At 44.0% G+C, this 17,530-nt stretch overlaps 2 protein-coding genes across 11 annotated transcripts in view; both read left to right on the top strand.

The window, feature by feature from the left end:
- Window positions 1-7,328, top strand: part of CACHD1 (cache domain containing 1) — a 124,136-nt gene extending 116,808 nt beyond the window's left edge. The window contains exon 27 of the mRNA XM_035121480.3: window positions 4,870-7,328. Within this exon, the coding sequence (XP_034977371.1) occupies window positions 4,870-5,108 (239 nt within the window). The 3' untranslated portion in view covers window positions 5,109-7,328. The remainder of the gene's footprint in view (window positions 1-4,869) is intronic.
- Window positions 7,329-15,200: 7,872 nt separating this feature from the next.
- Window positions 15,201-17,530, top strand: part of RAVER2 (ribonucleoprotein, PTB binding 2) — a 42,704-nt gene continuing 40,374 nt past the window's right edge. For 5 of the 10 annotated variants that reach the window (XM_088673945.1, XM_060276837.2, XM_060276835.2 and 2 more), the window contains exon 1: window positions 15,310-15,997. In XM_088673945.1, the coding sequence (XP_088530071.1) occupies window positions 15,812-15,997 (186 nt within the window). In that variant the 5' untranslated portion in view covers window positions 15,310-15,811. Of the gene's footprint in view, window positions 15,998-17,530 lie in introns of all 10 variants that reach the window. The other 5 variants (XM_088673947.1, XM_088673946.1, XM_088673944.1 and 2 more) reach the window with 4 other exon arrangements.

The following is a 17,530-nucleotide window of genomic DNA, read 5'->3' as shown; positions in this document are numbered from 1 at the left end:
TAGTCTAGTAAAAGAATGTGCCACATTTTATCAGTGCCTGGTGGACAAAATCAGAATTTGAAAGAGGAGACATGGCAATGCCACACTAGTTAGACATACAGTGGTACCTCATGCTGCGTACGGGATCCGTTCCGGAGCCCCGTATCCAGCATGAGCAGTACGCAACATGAAGCGCTGCATCTGCGCATGTGTGTGGCACAATTCGGCGCTTCTGTGCATGCATGAACCGCCAAACCCGGAAGTAACCCGTTGCGGTACTTCCAGGTTTGGCACATACGTATCCCGTGTCGTACGTAACCCGCAGCATTCGTAACAAGAGGCATGACTGTACATGTTTTTAGCACATTTTTTCAAATATAGAACATGTTCTGTTTTGCTCGTTGGAACAAATAAAAAGGGAAAGGGGAAAAATGTAAACCTGTGTTGTATATTTGACATCCTATAGGAAGTATAATGCTGGTCCCCTGTGTGTATTCTGAGGCAGTACAGGTATTTGAGAGGACTATACCGCATGAGTTTCCATATTACAGTGGGTTCAGTTGGTTACAGGTATGCAGCCAGATCCTGAGTTACAGGTATACACCCACGTTGGTTTTTGAGGGTGATGGTAAACAATGAAGTCAGAAGAAAATGAAGCAAAGAGAATTCAGAGACCGTGATTATCACATCATGAATAGCGGTAATTCACAAAACAGTAGCTGTTGCTCAGACAGACTCCTTGTGTTATCACCAACTACTATTTTGTGAATGACCACTGTCAGTTACGAAACTATCGCTGTCTATGCACTTTCTGTCTTTCATTTTCCTCGGACCTCACCTCTGGCTGGGTCGGGATGACATGGGGCGGGGGGCCAACTTCCATCTTTCGCTGGGGCTCAATTAGTGTCAGCCCCTTCTGTCAAGAGCTTGGGTGTAACCTTGGATGCCGCCCTTTCAATTGAGGCACAGGTTGCAACCACAGCCAAGGTGGCATGTTTCCATCTTCGCCGCATTAAGCAGTTGGTCCCCTACCTTTCTCAACCAGATCTGGCCACAGTGATCCATGCGGTGGTCACCTCTAGGCTTGATTATGGTAACTCGCTCTACACGGGGCTGCCCTTGAAACTGACCCAGAAACTCCAGCGGGTGCAGAATGCCGCGGCGAGGCTCCTTACGGGGTCCCAGCCGCGGGATCACATTCATCCAGTGCTTTACCAACTGCACTGGCTCCCAGTGGAGTACAGGATCAGGTTTAAGGTGCTGGTTTTGACCTTTAAAGCCTTATGCGGCTTAGGACCCTCGTACCTATGGGACCGCCTCTTCCGGTATGACCCACAGAGGACATTAAGGTCCACAAATAATAACATACTGGAGATCCCGAGTCACAAGGTGGTTAGGCTGGCCTCGACCAGGACCAGGGCCTTCTCAGTACTGGCCCCGACCTGGTGGAACGCTCTGTCCCAGGAAACTAGGGCCCTGTGGGATTTGTCATCTTTTCGTAGGGCCTGCAAGACAGAGCTGTTCCGTTTGGCCTTTGGACTGACGCAGTCTGACCCCACGGTTACCCTCCCCTAAGGTTTTATCTCATAATGGTTTTATCTTATTTGTAGATTTTTAATTTTAAAATTGAATTTTAACATTGTATTAATCTGCATTTTAACTGAATTGTTTCTTTTATACTTGTGTTGATATTATTTGTTGTTAGCCGCCCTGAGCCCGGTCCTGACTGGGAAGGGCGGGGTATAAATAATAATATTATTATTATTTACAATTCTAGCCTCACACACATGTACACGTTCCTATAATTCACAATAAAACTTCATCTAATGGAGTGGAGTGTAGCAGAAGCGGTTTGCCAGGTGGGGTAGAGCCACTACACTAAATTCCCAGCAAGTGGACCATTTCTGCTTACTGGGAAGGAGAGAAGGAATGGCAAGGTCATCACAGTGCAAATGCACTGGCATGAGCACCAGATTGGCTCTGCTGGTGTATTTGCACCATGCTGATCTCCCCATTTACTCACCCCACCCCCTCAGTAAGCAAGAGCAACCAATGGGGGAAAGTAGCCTGGCAGCTCCGACCCACCTGGCAAGCTGCTTTTGGACAGTAGTCCATAAATGCTTATACCATAATAAGTTTGTGAAAGCTGCCACAATACTTTTGCTTTTTTTAATTTAGGTGTATGCCCAAAGGTGTATTTAGGGTTATGCCTAAAAATTCTGTGTGTTTAGTGGCCCTGAAACACTGCATAATTTCTTTTTATCAGTCTGTTTCCAGAAGCAACATAAAGTAGTCAAGGACCTTGAACAATAGCTTGTGACTTTGGGTGTGTCCAACAACTTAGGATGCCTCGTTTTATGACTGTAAACATGTCATCTGCATTTCTCATCCTGTTTGCTGCTCTGAAATGGATCCTTGGGGCATCTACATGGCAGACGTTCCCCTTTCTCCTGTTTCCTTTTAATCAGAGAGACTGGCACAAGATTAGAGAGTGTCCACCTTCCAAACAGATCTCTGTAATTCCTTACTTCAGACAATTTATAGTGTCCACTAGCTTCTCTAAAGATAACCCCTCTTTAAAATGAGATGTGTTTCATAACCCAGTATGTGAAAAATGGTTCCAAAGAAGCATGCTGATATATTAAGATGTCTGCTGCTTTGTAACAAAAATACTAAATACAGGTTGGAGACTGTAGTACATATTGTGTTTGAAGGGGAGCAAGGCAGAATCAAGTAAGTCTAGAACAACTTGAGAGAGTGATATATTGCATAACAGTAAGTACAATCACGGGACGCGGGTGGCGCTGTGGGTTAAACCACAGAGCCTAAGGCTTGCCGATCAGAAGGTCGGCAGTTCGAATCCCCACGACGGGGTGAGCTCCCGTTGCTCAGTCCCAGCTCCTGCCAACCTAGCAGTTCGAAAGCACGTCAAAGTACAAGTAGATAAATAAATACAGCGGGAAGTTAAATGGCGTTTCCGTGTGCTGCTGTGGTTCGCCAGAAGCGGTTTTGTCATGTTGGCCACATGACCTGAAAGCTGTACGCCGGCTCCCTCGGCCAATAACGCGAGATGAGCGCTGCAACCCCAGAGTCGGTCACGACTAGACCTAATGGTCAGGGGTCCCTTTACCTTTAAGTACAGTACAATCACAAGCAGGAAGGCACCCCCAGTCACCAAATGTTGCAAATAAACCTTGCCTTTCTTGCATTTTTCACCCTACAGTATTGATGCCATAAATCAGGGATGGAAAATTCTCCTGCTTGGTTGCCTGGTGCCACCGTACGGACCCCTCTATGTGGCCCTTGAGACTGTCAGAAGCTGACAGTTTTGGAGGAAATGTTTGCCCGATTGGCTTAACTAGAAACTGCTTTTTAAAAATAAATGAGTAAGCAGGCAATTTAGCAACACTTTTTGTGGCTTCGTGGTCATGGACTGTTAGGAAGCAGGCGGAAGACCAGCATTCCAGTGAACTGTTACATGTTGAGCATGTTACTGTTTATCACTGATTTGGGTAATAACAAAAAATATTTCACTGGGGAGTGGGGTATGCTGGGTGTATGAGGCTGTTTTTGTTGTTGATGATTTATGTGAAATGTCACACTGTGCCAAGTTTATTTGTAAGGTACTGCACTGAATTAAATTTTGCAGTACAAAATCTGAAGACTTCTAACAAGTAGGCATATGTTGCACCTTCTTTGCCTAATACTATTATTTTAAAAAATTGTATTGTTATTTAAAACTATTTCTTGCCTGCTCGTATATTTCCATATATTTTTGGGTGGCAACGTTATTGAACATCGCTCACCTTCTTCTTTCCCCCCTCATCATCTCCCCCCCCGGGTCTTTGTAGCTGACTTCAAAAGCGCACTTAAGTGCAGCCAGACAAATTGGCTGAAATATCCCCTCAAACTGTGGATTTTAATGGTGCTGGTTCCAATCAATGTTGCCAGTAACTGAAAGGCAGATAAAGGCCCCAAAGCATCAGTGCAGATAAAAGGAAACACAAATGAGATCCCATAGGGGATCTTAAATTGTTATTTATTTTGGTTTTGTTTTCTTAGAGATAATGCAATTGTGTCTCAGTTACAGTATTGAACAAATTGCATTTGCTCAGGCAACGATGGGCCTTCTATCGAAAGAGAGATTCAGTACATCATACTGGCTCCAAACTGGTTCCGTGTATTGTAGCTCTGGGCATGTTCTCATTAACTTCATTGCAAATGGCTTAGTGCAAAAGATAAATGGAGTAGCCATGTTAGGGAGATCTTTATGATTACTGGACTTGTGATGGCTGTTTTCCCTCCTTCCTTTTAAGGAGACATCTGACTAGTTTAGGTCCACATTTCTGTAGAGCAACTGTCTAGGAGTCCACTCTAAGGTAACTTATGGTGACATACAAAACTGGCAGGTTCTGCTCAGGCTGAAGACCGATTTGATTTGTCATGGATACTTCCCCAAACATACATGAGTTGACCTCCTTGGACAAAGGAGTTAAAGCAGAATAATGATAAAGTTGCCTTTTCGAATGAAAATTCGAATCGTGTGTGTGAAAACCAGGAATTTCAGTGCAAGCCTTTATGGAGGCAAAAACCTGGGAGAGTATGGAGGAACGCAAACAAGGGGGTATTGTTTTATTTTGATTATGTATTTTGTGTTCTTATATGGAGATTTGTATCTTGTGAACCGCCCTGAGACCTGCGGGTACAGGGAGACATACAAATTTAACAAATAATAAATACCAACATCCAAGCGCCATTTAGGATTGCTGCATTTTGGGTGCATTATTTTAGTGGTGTAAATGGAAGCTTAGGGCATTGAGCACTGTGCATTTCTTAAGTTTGTTGTTGTTTGCCTATGCATCACTTCTTACATGGCTTTATATTTTCCAGGCTACAGTACTATGAGTCCTCAGGAAGACAGTGAAAACCCTCCCTGCAACAATGACCCATTGTCAGCTGGTGTAGACGTGGGCAATCATGATGAAGATTTAGACCTGGATACCCCTCCTCAGACTGCTGCCCTCTTGAGCCACAAGTTCCACCACTACAGGTTGCATCACCCAGCACTTCATCACAGTCACCACTTACAGGCTGCGGTCACAGTACATACTGTAGATGCGGAATGCTAATGACCTCTGGCCCTTGGGAGGAAAAAAATGCAGCTGAGAGGAGACTTGACGTTTATACCGTTACGAGGCATGGTTTTGACTTAACTCGTTTCACATGAAAACTTTGCATTTCCAAAATGTAAGGTTGGCTCTGAAGTGGAAGAGAAATTAGCATGATGAATAAACCTGCCATAACATTCAATAAAAATGGAATAGTAGGAATGTTCGGCCTCCAAACACAGGAAGGAAGGTTTATACAGTAAACGGAGCCTTTTGAACCCTGTTGGTCTGAGCCAAGAAAAGAGTGCACTCAGACAAAGGAGAGAGAAAGAGAGAGAGAGTTTATTTCCTTAACTGGAAGAACAGAAATCTTTGCAGCCAGAAACAAAGAAAGTGCCAGTTCCAGAAATAGACATTGCCACGAGGTTTCCATTTGTTGAAGCTTTTTTGTGGGTTGTTGGTTTTTTTTAAAGAAAGAAAAAAACATTCCTTTCACTTACAAATTGCTGTATGGGACCTGGGACAGTGCATCTCAAGATTTTTTAAATAAAGGATTATTTTTGTACTATTTATTGAACTCAAAACATTCATGAACTCTGAGGGAGAGGAAGATTTTTTTTAAAAAAAAAAAAGGCATCAGTCGCTCTCCATGAATGCAGTCTATGTTTTATTTGTGTTGGTGAAGTTGTGGTTCTTTTCAAGAAGACTTGCCACCCTTTTGAATGGGATATTCTCCTCCTCCTCCTCTTCCCCCATCACCATGCTATAAAGGGAAAATGAAGAAATTGTGAGCTGATTTGTTTACATGATTGAGGTTTGGTTTCCATGGTCATTTTGTACACTTTGAAGATGGTTTATAACACAGTATTTTTATATATAAATATATATTTTAACGTGGGGAGGAGGGATATCAAGCCTCCTGGCTAAAGCACTGAGGAATCCTCCCACACACACTACATCCTGTTCATTCTCAAATCTGGGCAGGATTTGCTTCCATGCGCAGTGATAATGCAGTGTTTAAACACTATTCATGACTGGCGAAATAAAAAACAATAATGGGTTGAATTCACTTGGTGACCTTATGTTTGTGGAAGGGATGGTGATTCAGTGGACACCTCTGATTGGAGGAGAAGAGGAGAAGCAATTTCTGCTAATCCCCCCTCTCCCTACCCCGGCCCTAGTGACCCCTGAAGTTAGCTCTAGACTGTTGGGAAACCCTGCAGAACAGGGTATAGGATGCTGTTATAGGGACGCGGGTGGCGCTGTGGTCTAAACCACTGAGCCTCTTAGGCATGCCGATTAGAAGGTTAGTGGTTCAAATCCCCACAACGGGGTGAGATCCCGTTGCTCTGTCCCAGCTCCTGCCAACTTTGCAGTTCGAAAGCATGCCAGTGCAAGTAGATAAATAGGTACTACTGCCGCGGGAAGGTAAACAGCATTTCCATACACTCTAGCTTCGTCACGGTGTTCCATTGCGCCAGAAGTGGTTCAGTCATGCTGGCCACGTGACCCGGAAAGCTGTCTGCGGACAAATGCTGGCTCCCTCGGTCTGAAGTGAGATGAGTGCCGCAACCCCATAGTCGCCTTTGACTGGACTTAACCGCCCAGGGGCCCTTTACCTTTTACCTATAAGATGGTGTAAGGATGATTTGGTGGTGGTGGGATTCTATTGCGGCAGGTGTCTGCTGGATCAAAAGCCCTTCCCTGAGTGTAAGGGCACCAGTTGGTTTCCACCCCAATGGTCTGTTGTTTCTGACCCTTTTCACATTCACTACATGGATAGGTCAAACCATGGGGAGGTAGATGGGAAGCTTTGTAAAGTTTTGGGGCATTGTGAAAGGTTTACTTTGGAACCCTAATGATGAGCCCATTGTCACCTTTATCTGGAATTTAATACTGCTTTAGTGATTAGCATCATCTGATGGGTGCCACGTGAGCCATCATAATTTTCAATTAGTTTTAAATCACAGCATTTTGTTCATTGTGATTCAAATATTATGAAAACATTCTTGCACTGTGCATATGATAAACATCCATTTATATGTAGGGCTTTGGTTTGGTTGTGTTTTTTTTTTTTACAAGATCTCTAGGTATTTTTTTAATGATAGGGTACCTAATACCTAATATGTAAAAAATGGTTCTTAAGCAGTATGGTAAAGTAAGGATGCTTGTGCTACCAGGATCCCCTTTATACTATGTATAAAATTACAACCTCTAGTGGAATAAACTGTATATAAAGTATGGGTCTGTTGAGTTCACTTTTGGAATGTTCCTTTTGACATAACTGGACATAACTTTGTTTCAGCAAATTCTCATTTCAGCTCAGAAGTAGATTGCGTAGAGTCTTCAAACATTAGGTCATTTCCTCCAACTGTGTCATCTTCGTGTCTCACTTTTCAAACTCAAAACTTCATGAAATATTGCTGTGGAGAGTGCATGTGGAAGGCACCAATTTCTGATATGTGTGGACGTTACAGGAATCCAGTAACATGGACTGACATGGTCTCTCCTTGCAAGGAGAGCAGCTGCAAATACACAACAGAGGCACATGACAAAAGAGCTAACCTCTGTTGGTGTCTCTCTCTGGGTGTGTGTGTGAGAGGGGGGGGGAGAGAGAGAGAGAGAGAGGGAGAGAACAGCCTGGAAATGTACAGTATACCCTACACTTGTGCAGTATGCAGCTTGGATCCATTCCTGCCATCCACAATGATGGAGATGTGTATCTTTCAGACTTTTGGTCTGGATCGAAGTAAAATAAAAAAAATTCCTTCAGTAGCACCTTAAAGACCAACTAAGTTTTTATTTTGGTATGAGCTTTCGTGTGCATGCACACTTCTTCAGATACAGTGAAATGGAAGTTTCCAGGCACTTATGTAGAGAAGGGGTGGGGAGGGGTGGGGATGGGGAGGGGGGATCACTCAGAAGGGTGGTGGAAATGGGTGATTGACTGACTGATAGCTGTTGATGACCGCAAACGACTGCAAATGGTTTTGCATGAAAAAGCAAGGGTTGAGATGGCTGAAGATCGCTTATCATGTATAATGAGATAAAAATCCGATATCTCTGTTCAAACCAGGTCCCTCCATGGTTTTGAGCTTGGTGATAAGTTGCAATTCAGCAACTTCTCTTTCCAGTCTATTTCTGAAATTCTTTTGTAGTAGCTGTCTTACTACAAAAGAATTTCAGAAATAGACTGGAAAGAGAAGTTGCTGAATTGCAACTTATCACCAAGCTCAAAACCATGGAGGGACCTGGTTTGAACAGAGATATCGGATTTTTATCTCATTATACATGATAAGCGATCTTCAGCCATCTCAACCCTTGCTTTTTCATGCAAAACCATTTGCAGTCGTTTGCGGTCATCAACAGCTATCAGTCAGTCAATCACCCATTTCCACCACCCTTCTGAGTGATCCCCCCTCCCCATCCCCACCCCTCCCCACCCCTTCTCTACATAAGTGCCTGGAAACTTCCATTTCACTGTATCTGAAGAAGTGTGCATGCACACGAAAGCTCATACCAAAATAAAAACTTAGTTGGTCTTTAAGGTGCTACTGAAGGAATTTTTTTTATTTCAGACTTTTATCAACTCTGAAACAGGTATTGCAGTTGAGAAGGGTGAGAACAAATTAGCATTACTAAATCAGTGCCATATTGAGTGGGCAGGCTGAGCCTCATCAAGGGCAGTTCTTGGTGCATCAACAGAGAGTTTGAAATGACCTTACTCCTTTCTGTTACCGAGGGAAAGGGGGAGGCACATGGGCAACTGCATTGCAATCTTGCGGTGTCCTGGAGGCGAAGGAGGGGGAGAAAGGAGCATAAGCCAAGAAAAAGAATAAATTTATACTAAATAATAAATTGATGGAAAGCCAGTGAACTCGGGAAATCTGAAGTGGGTTGGGAAGGGGATTTACTAAGAACTAGGGTGAAAGTTTTCTGGCCAGCCTCTTAGGTTTAACAGGTCTGGTTCACCTGATCCATCCGCTGCTCAGCTTTATACTTTTTACACATGTCCTCATCAATCCAGAAGCTACAAATTTCGATACGCACAGTATGCTCACTGCCACATGTGCAAAGCTTTTGTTACACTAACACACTTTAAAAGTACTCCAAAACCCACAATTGGGCAATATCATTTTTTTGAACCAACCAAAATGTCACAGAAGTCCTTTGAGTTATCCTGTTCTCTTCGTCAAACAAGCTTTTACAAAAAAATGGGGGTAACTAGAATGAAGAAAAAATCTGATGTAGCCGTGAGGTCAGTTTGCAGAGACTGTTCAAATATGGACTTTGTTCTGGTTGGTTCTTGCATATTGTTGATGAAATAGCACAGCGTGCAGCTTTTCCAGCAGTGTTTATATCCCAGAGCAGCCACCCCCAACCTGGTGCCCTCCAAATGTTTGGAACTCAACTACCATCTGGCTGGGGCTGATGGGATTTGTAGTAAATAATATCTAGAGGGCATCAGGTTGAGGAAAGTTTTCCCAGAAGAAAGCAGCATAGAATTCGGCCACGAGGAGCATCCCTGCTAGAGGGGTGGAACATTCACCTCTCAGGTGGTGCATGTGGTGGCAAGGACAGGCCATAGCTCAGTAGCAGAGCACGTTATTTGCATGCAGAAACTCCCAGGTTCAATCCCGAACCTCTCCAGGTAGGACTAAGAACGTCCTCTGAAATTCATGTGAGCCAATACTTAACTAAATGGACCCTATGGTCTGAGTATAAGACTGTTGCCTATCCCCTAGGCTTTCAGGTGCTACAGAGCACTGTAGAAAGGAGGAGAATTTGATGAAACTCACCTTTCCCTCCCTCAGGTGAGAATGCCCCATGAGTGACATTCCACTTACAGGAACTCTGAATCCCACCTACTCCATGCATCACATTATCATCTGTTTTATCCCAGTACTGGTAGTGCTTAACTACAATTGGCCCACACTTAACATGTAACAATAATAGTAAACAAATGCTTTTAACTTTTCTTCCAGGATAGCCGATGCCATAGACTTCTGGCATTCTGTTCTCATCTTCAGAATGGGTTGAATTGAAGAGATATGTTGGCTAAGGAGACCCATGTTGGCTACAGATCAAGGTCACAGAAGGGGACTCATTAGTCTGGATTAAAACCTTGGCTTTTGCTGGCTCTGCTTTAACTTTAAAGATCACATGCTCTTTATCTGGTATTTGCTGCCTGCCTATCTGTACTTCTGACAATTAAGTCCTATTAATAAGCACGTTTCAGGATTTTTCTACTTCATAGGGGCATTAAAGGCATAGCTAGATTTAACTTTGTGTCACTACTGTTAAATTATCCTCTCTTTTTTTTACTTGAGATCTAGAAGGTAGCTAGATTTTATTGTTATTTTTAAATGAGTAGTTGACTTTTGCATGTTTCTTCATCCAGTCATCCCTGAGTGTTATCTGAAATCTGCACAGCACCTAGAAGAGCCTAGGTGCTTCCACACACCATTTTAAGATTGGTAATAATACACTCTTAATGGTTCCAGGAGCAAGCCCCTTACTCAACACTCAGCCTGATTAATCTGCAGAACTCAATATATTGCTCATTATTTTGTGCAATTAAATAAGTTGCTCTACTATGGATTGTGGCATCAAAGGATAGAGGGTAATTTTACTGTGCGCTCTGTATGAGCAATAGCAGACAATATTCCCCCCCCCCAGACTTAATGCTGATTAAAAAGAGATATTTATACATTGAAAATTTAGGGTGGGAAACTTTGCTGCTATTAAACTCTGGACTAGAGAGTTTTCTAGGCACACAGTGTAGATTTGTTTTAGCCCAGGAATTAAAAGCCATTGCTATAATGCAGAAAACCTGGGTTCCACAGGGTACTCGTCATTATATATCAAGTGAAAAGAAATGTGCTGAAATGGATCTTAGACTTCCTGTAGTTGTCTATAAAAAGCCCATGTGCTTACAATTTTCTGGGTCAAAGCCAAAGGCCTAGCAATTTGAAAACCAAGGCACAGCAATTCTTTACACCCTAAAAGAGTAACCATTTTTGTATTGCGCCACTGGGCAACCCAGCTGAATATATCCTGCATACATTTTCATGCATCTGCTTTCATCTTCACCCCCCATTTCCATGCCTCCCCCCTTTCTTTTTCTGCAACCCCCTTTGCATACAAACCCCATTATCACAGTCACCCTCCCTTGCCCTCCTCCTGGCTTTTCTCGGCTCTCTCTTGCACACAGACTATCCCATATTGCCATGCCTCATCCTTTTTCATATTCTGCAGCCCCCTTTGTGCACACATCCCATGATGACCTAGGCTCTTGTATCTTTTAAGAGCACGCCTGACAGCTTGTTGTGTTGGAGAAGATTAAAGTCAGGCAGTGGGTGTTGTCAGTATACGCGTGTTTGATTGTTAATAATTTACTACATGGAAGCTGAAACTTCACATTGAAGACAACACATGGCACCAGGAGTGAAGTACAGTCTGTAAAGGCACTATGGAATATTGGAGGATTCCACATCTGTTATTCGTCTCGCAGGAGGTAGCTGAGAAATGGAAGAGCGATAAGTTTGCATAAATGGTGTTGGAGGGGCACTGAGTATTTTTCAAAACAGCAGCAGCAGCAACAACAACAAGCAGTTTAACAAGGAGGAATAGCAATGGTGGGTACAACATAGAAGCTAACACCAACAAGCTAGTACAACAGAGCCTTTCTGAACTCACTTCTCACTGTACTCACACCTTGTTTTAAAAGGCCATCCTACCTCCAGTGTCTCACACTGCTTGCTCTACTGAAAATGCCCACTTTCCCCCTCTCATTGTTTCTCTATCCTTATTCAACTGGGTTGCCAACTGCTATAGAAGAAGTTCAGATGACTGAACTCAAGTTGGGAGCTGCTGTGCAGTCCATTTTTAAACTGGTCACCATACTTCAGGGAAGTAATCAAATAATTTATCCTCCATGATTCTGGATCATTTGAGCCAGAGAAGAACCACTTCTGGTTTTCCATTCATTTATTTGAAGATTTCTGTTGAGTAGCTATGCCTAACCATAATGCAGTAGCATCACAATATTTCACAGTAATGTCCTTCAAGCATTTAATGGCTGTTCACCACTCCAGACAAGCACTACAGCTCATGAAATGGGCAGATGTTGTTGCATTCTTTGATTCTTTTTAATGACTACTACTTTACCTTTTATGATGTTTTGGAATCTTAACAGAGGTCGTTTCCATACCTACATAAATATTGTAAAACCAGCTATATAAGGTGTGTTTGTGCAATAAGGCTCAGGATACACACAAACAGATTTTAATGATCCAGCAGGTTACAAACTTAATATGTTGTGAGTACATTACAGATTTTTTTCCCCTTATAGTAGCTTTCTTATATGTTCAAATCTCTTAGTCAACTGTGTTCTGGGATGAACATAATTTGAACTGCACTGCTGTTTGTCTTGCCCAGAATGGATGGGTAGTATCTCAGAGTCTCTTGGCTTTTATACAAATATAGCAAAAGAGAGAGCAGAAGCAGAAGCAGAAGACTTCTGATACTTGTGCCCTAATCGGTCATCATGATGGATTATCTGTGTTGAGAGTGGGACAGAGGTAACAGATCTGTGCGTCTGCTTCTCAGTCTCTTGTGGCTTTTGGTACCCTTAACCATGGTATCCTCCTGGACTGGCTCCGTGGGATGGGTATTGGGTACTGTTTTACAGTGGCTACAGGGTTGCCTACAGAGTTCTGTCCAGAGAGTAGCATTGGGATACTGTGTTTTGACCTCATGGTCCTGGTCCTATGATATGGTCCTGCTATTTATCATTATTGTACTGAGTTACTTGTACACCACTTAGAGCCAGTCAAAATTAAGTGATATATCAATTGACTACATAAATAAATCAGTGAAGTCATTGCTCAGTTGCAAACTGCAGGGAGCGGAGTTCTGCACTTGCAAGTGGGGCAAGTTTTTCCTGTTACGCTGATTGTCACCTTCAGTCACATTGCAAAAGGAAACTGGCAAATATCTGAGACGCAAGATGTGCTGACAAAGTGACATTAGGTCAGAGGGCAAATAGAACTGGTGGCCATTTCCCTTTGCGATAACCTAATATATCAGCTCTGTGCAAAAACTTTGCATGAAGTACTTAAACCATGCATGCCATACTTGCAGTAGCGGCAGCACCATCAACTCATAGGGGCACCAACTAAGTTACTGTGTACACCTATCCTGGGTTAACTAATCATTTCAGTGCAACACCCCATCGTCGTAAGTTTTACTTATTTTAAATACTGGCTTGCTCATGCAGCCAATCACAGGATCAGACCATTAATCGGTCTAGTTTGTCAGACAAAGCCTGCAGATATGTGTCGGTCTTTACCAATGTGCAAACGTTTAGTGCAACTGGAAATACAAAAAATGCAGCCCAAATACAACTTGCAGCTGTAGAAAGTGAAGGGGTAATTAAGTGTGGAACCAAGCAGTCTATGATGGGATGTTATAGATTGTATTGCCCAGGCCTGGCGTTTAAGTAAAGCGCAATCAGGTTTATTTATAGCAATTCCAATATGGAGGATTCAGCAACCTTTAACTAAAGGAGTCAGCTACAATGTGTGACTAATGATTTCCCAGGAAATACTGCTAACAACTGCTGCTCATATGGAGCCAATAGTACAGGGAATCCTTAACATTCATTTTAGTTATTAACTTTCATGAACAAGTTAATTGAAAGGTGGGGGAAATATTGATTTTGCTATAGAACTGTTTTGTTGGTATTTTTAGACCATAAAACAGAAGAGGGCAGAATCCAAACTTCCCCCTACCATCAGTGGGGCTATACAGATCAATGGAGCTGGTGCAGGCACCCCCAAACTTTGCTCCTCCAGATGTTTTGGACTATAATTCCCATCATCCCTGACCACTGGTCCTCTTAGCTAGGGATCATGGGGAGTTGTATGCCCACACATCTGGAGGCCCGCAGTTTGGGGATGCCTGAGCTAGTGTCACATCCACAGCCCTGCCTTGCCTAGTAGCTCGGGCAGAAAGTGGGGGGCAGACCATGCAGCAAGCTTGCTGAAGCAGTGATTGGGCCTGATGTTTGTTGCATGATGGTAGTAAGATGCTGGGCTGGCTGATCCCACCACCCAAATGCCAAGTTTCAGGGCTATTTGCTTGACTGCTACTGGCAAGCTCTCTTTCAAGGGACATGTTTGTACTGAACTGGCAGAGTGACCTTTGTGTTACTCCATTGTTAGTGGGTGGCAGAAGTAGAACTGGGAGGGTCACAAGGCGGGGTGGAATTTCTCTACTCAACAGGAGTTCTTCATTCTGACCCCATCTGTTTATTTTATTTTTATCCAGTTGACCTGGTGGCTGTTGAAACCAAACAAGATTTTTATGTCCTTTGTGTTTTTAACTTCTGGGTCAGTTTCGTTTCTTTCTCCTTTTCCTGAGATTTTTTAAAGATATTTATTTTTGCGATTTTTAATTTTTATTTAGTTAACCAAGAAAGTCATTTTAAACGGCAATAATATTTATTTTTTAATAAATTTGTATCCTGTCCCAAATGAGCGAAGGGCAGCAAGCAGCAGAGCAATGCAAAAATAAAAATAAAAATCAAGAAACATTTATTAAACAAAATACAAAAGGTCCAGATTTCTAAAACACAAAATTTGTTTTACATTTTATGCCCCTAGTTTTTTCTACAGAGGCTGTTAAACGTGGCTAAATAAAGTGTCTGGAAAGCTCTTTAGACCTCATGCAAACTCCATGCCCCCATAGGAAAGCACAAAGCAAAAGCAGAAAAGAAAGATCCCTAACGGCAAGTAAGTTTTATTTGCTTTTCACACTCCGCCCTTCCTGCGAGGAACTCCAGTAGCTCTCTCGACTCCTAACGCGCACGAGAAATGGCTTTTAGAGTGCCATTGTTAACACCACGTTCTGGCCAAACGGTGCATTGTATGCCTGCCTGCCGAAGTAAATCTTTTGGAGTTCAATGAGACGTACTTCTTCCAAACAAGTATGCATATGACTGTAGCCTAACTCACTTCCATTTCAATTCGCCCCGTTTTCTGCGAGCTGCTTACGCAGCGCATCAGGCAACGCTCCCCCCGCCCTGCCGCCCCGTCGCATCTCAACATTGCTGGCGATTTGCCCTTTGCTTTCCACTTCGCGCGCTCTTACGCAGCTGCTCTAGGTAGAAAACCCGGCTATTTATTAATTAAAGGGTTAGCAAAGGGGAAAGGAGAGCAGAGCAGCCTTGCTAGCTAGTCGTGCTCGCTTGGCTCACAGCGCTGCTCCAAATAAGAGCAGCCGCGCCTGCTTCCGAAAACAACGGCGTTTGTTCTTTAAGCAACCTAGCAAAAGTGTGTTATCCTTTTCTTTCGACCGAAAAAAGACCCAACCAAAACCCAACAACGCAAAGCAACCCTCTGTCTGTGGTTGGGCGTGATTCTGAGGCGAAGCAGAGGCAGCAAGAGTGCAGTGATGTACTTCAGAGGTTAGGGGGCATGTCGGGGGGCGCGAGGGGAAGGCGGAGGCGGCCGAGACCGTCCTCTCCTCTCTTTGTATGCAGCGTGGCTGCTTAGTCCTGCGTGAGGGGTGGCGCCCAGCTCCCTCCTCCCGAGGCTCCCGCCCCCTGCCGCCGCCGCCCCAGACCCAAGCCCAGCCCGCCCCGACTGACACTCTTCCCCCACTCGCTGCCTCCACCCCCCGGGCGGTGTGAGAGCTGCGTTCGCGTCCGGGCCGGCAAGATGGCGGCATCGTCGGGGTCCAGCGGCGCCGAGCTGCCCGGGACTCTGGGGGAGGCGGCGGCAGCGGGGACGCCTTGCGCTCTGGCCCCCGAGGAGATCGCCCGCAGGCTGCGCGGAACCAGGCGGGAGCTGAGCAACAGGCGCAAGATCCTGCTGAGGAACCTGCCCGCCGAGAGCAGCAGCCAGGTGAGCGAAACGCCCCTCTCCCATTTCTTCCCTTCCCTCGCGGCCCGTGGGGAATGCAGCCCGGGGCAGAGCCCTCGGAGGGGCGGGGGGGGAGAGGAGGACGAGCCACGGGCCCCCCGCTTTCCCCGGGGCTGCTGGAGCCGAGAGCTAATGGGCTGCAGCTGTGGAAGGAGCTTGGTCACGCAGAGTTGGTCACTCAAGGAGCCCCACTCTTCAGGCGTGACGGGAGCCCGTGGGGAGAGAAAAGATGTCCCGGGGGTGCATAGTCTCTAGGCAGCGAAGAAGTAATTTAGAACTTGCCAGGGATAACGGAGGCGACTGGGCTGGGAGGGAGGCATCCTCTCCAAAGTGGAAGAAAAAGGGGGAGAGTCCCCCCCCCATTAATGTTGGGAATAATAAGATTCCAGAACTTTGCAGGTAATGATAAGTGACCCAGGTGGGTAGGTACGGTATCGTCATTCAGCTCCTGAGATAGTGGGAGAGAGGGGACGTCTCTATAATTGGTTTACAGGGAACACATGCAGAAACAGAAGTCTTGAAAGTTCTAGGAGGGATTGTGGGCTGGAGGGAGTTAAGTAAGAGCACTCCTCTCTAGCTTTTATAGCAGCAAAACATGCGAAGTTGTCTTTCGCTTTACTGTATTGCAATGGATACAGTGCTGTGGATAGGAAGTTTGCTTGTTTCCCTGTGTTGTGCCACCTTACACTTGGTGGCATGAGCAGTAGCTCAGCAGGAACTCCCATCCCCGAATAAAGAAAGTCAAAAGGCAGCCAGAATAGGAGAAAAGCAGCAAAACAAAATGGGCAATGCGTTTTGTTCTCCTATTCGGAAAGCAGATGAGATTTTGTTCAACATCCTGTCTGTGCCTTGTTTTTGCTTTTGGAAAAACACTTGTATGTTCTCATCCTCCCCAATTAGTTTATTGCTTTGCATGTATTTTACTGTTGCTGAGACCATCATTTTTATTTTTCATATTCACTCACCAAGAATATATATGCCTGTAGGGTAACTGGAGGAAAGTTTTGTAAGAGTTTTATTTTATTGACTAAAGAACTTGTACATTCTAAATTGCTTCCCATTGCCAACATCAATGACACTTAACTGGAATAGATAGCTGAAGCTGTTTTTCTTTCTTCCCCCATGGCTTTTCTAACTCTTGTGTAGAATAACTATGTTCTGTTGCAAAGGTTGTACAGTAGTTCAATGAGAAGATACAGACATGGATAGTCAATAGGAGGTTTTTGGAGGTATATTTTTCAGCCTTTTGGGCACTGTTAGAAATTATTATTTTCCATTAAGTAACAGATTTGTAGTCTTCATGATTGTGCAGGTGCCTCTGAAAATTGGGGAAAGTTTGGGAAAACAGTAAAGAAGTAGAACTGGGATTAAATTTTATTGTTTTAAATTGTCATCGATTTCCAACTCAAGATAAGAGGTTTTTGCAAAGGCAGACTCAAGTTCATCTAACGTTTACAATTTTTGAATAAAAGTGTAATAAACCAGTTATAAGTGTAATAAATCCAGTTATAAGTG

This window comes from Zootoca vivipara, chromosome 7 (genome assembly GCF_965207765.1).
Source record: "Zootoca vivipara chromosome 7, rZooViv2.hap1.1, whole genome shotgun sequence".
Lineage (NCBI taxonomy): Eukaryota > Metazoa > Chordata > Lepidosauria > Squamata > Lacertidae > Zootoca > Zootoca vivipara.
This window is presented reverse-complemented; position numbering and strand designations above follow the sequence as displayed.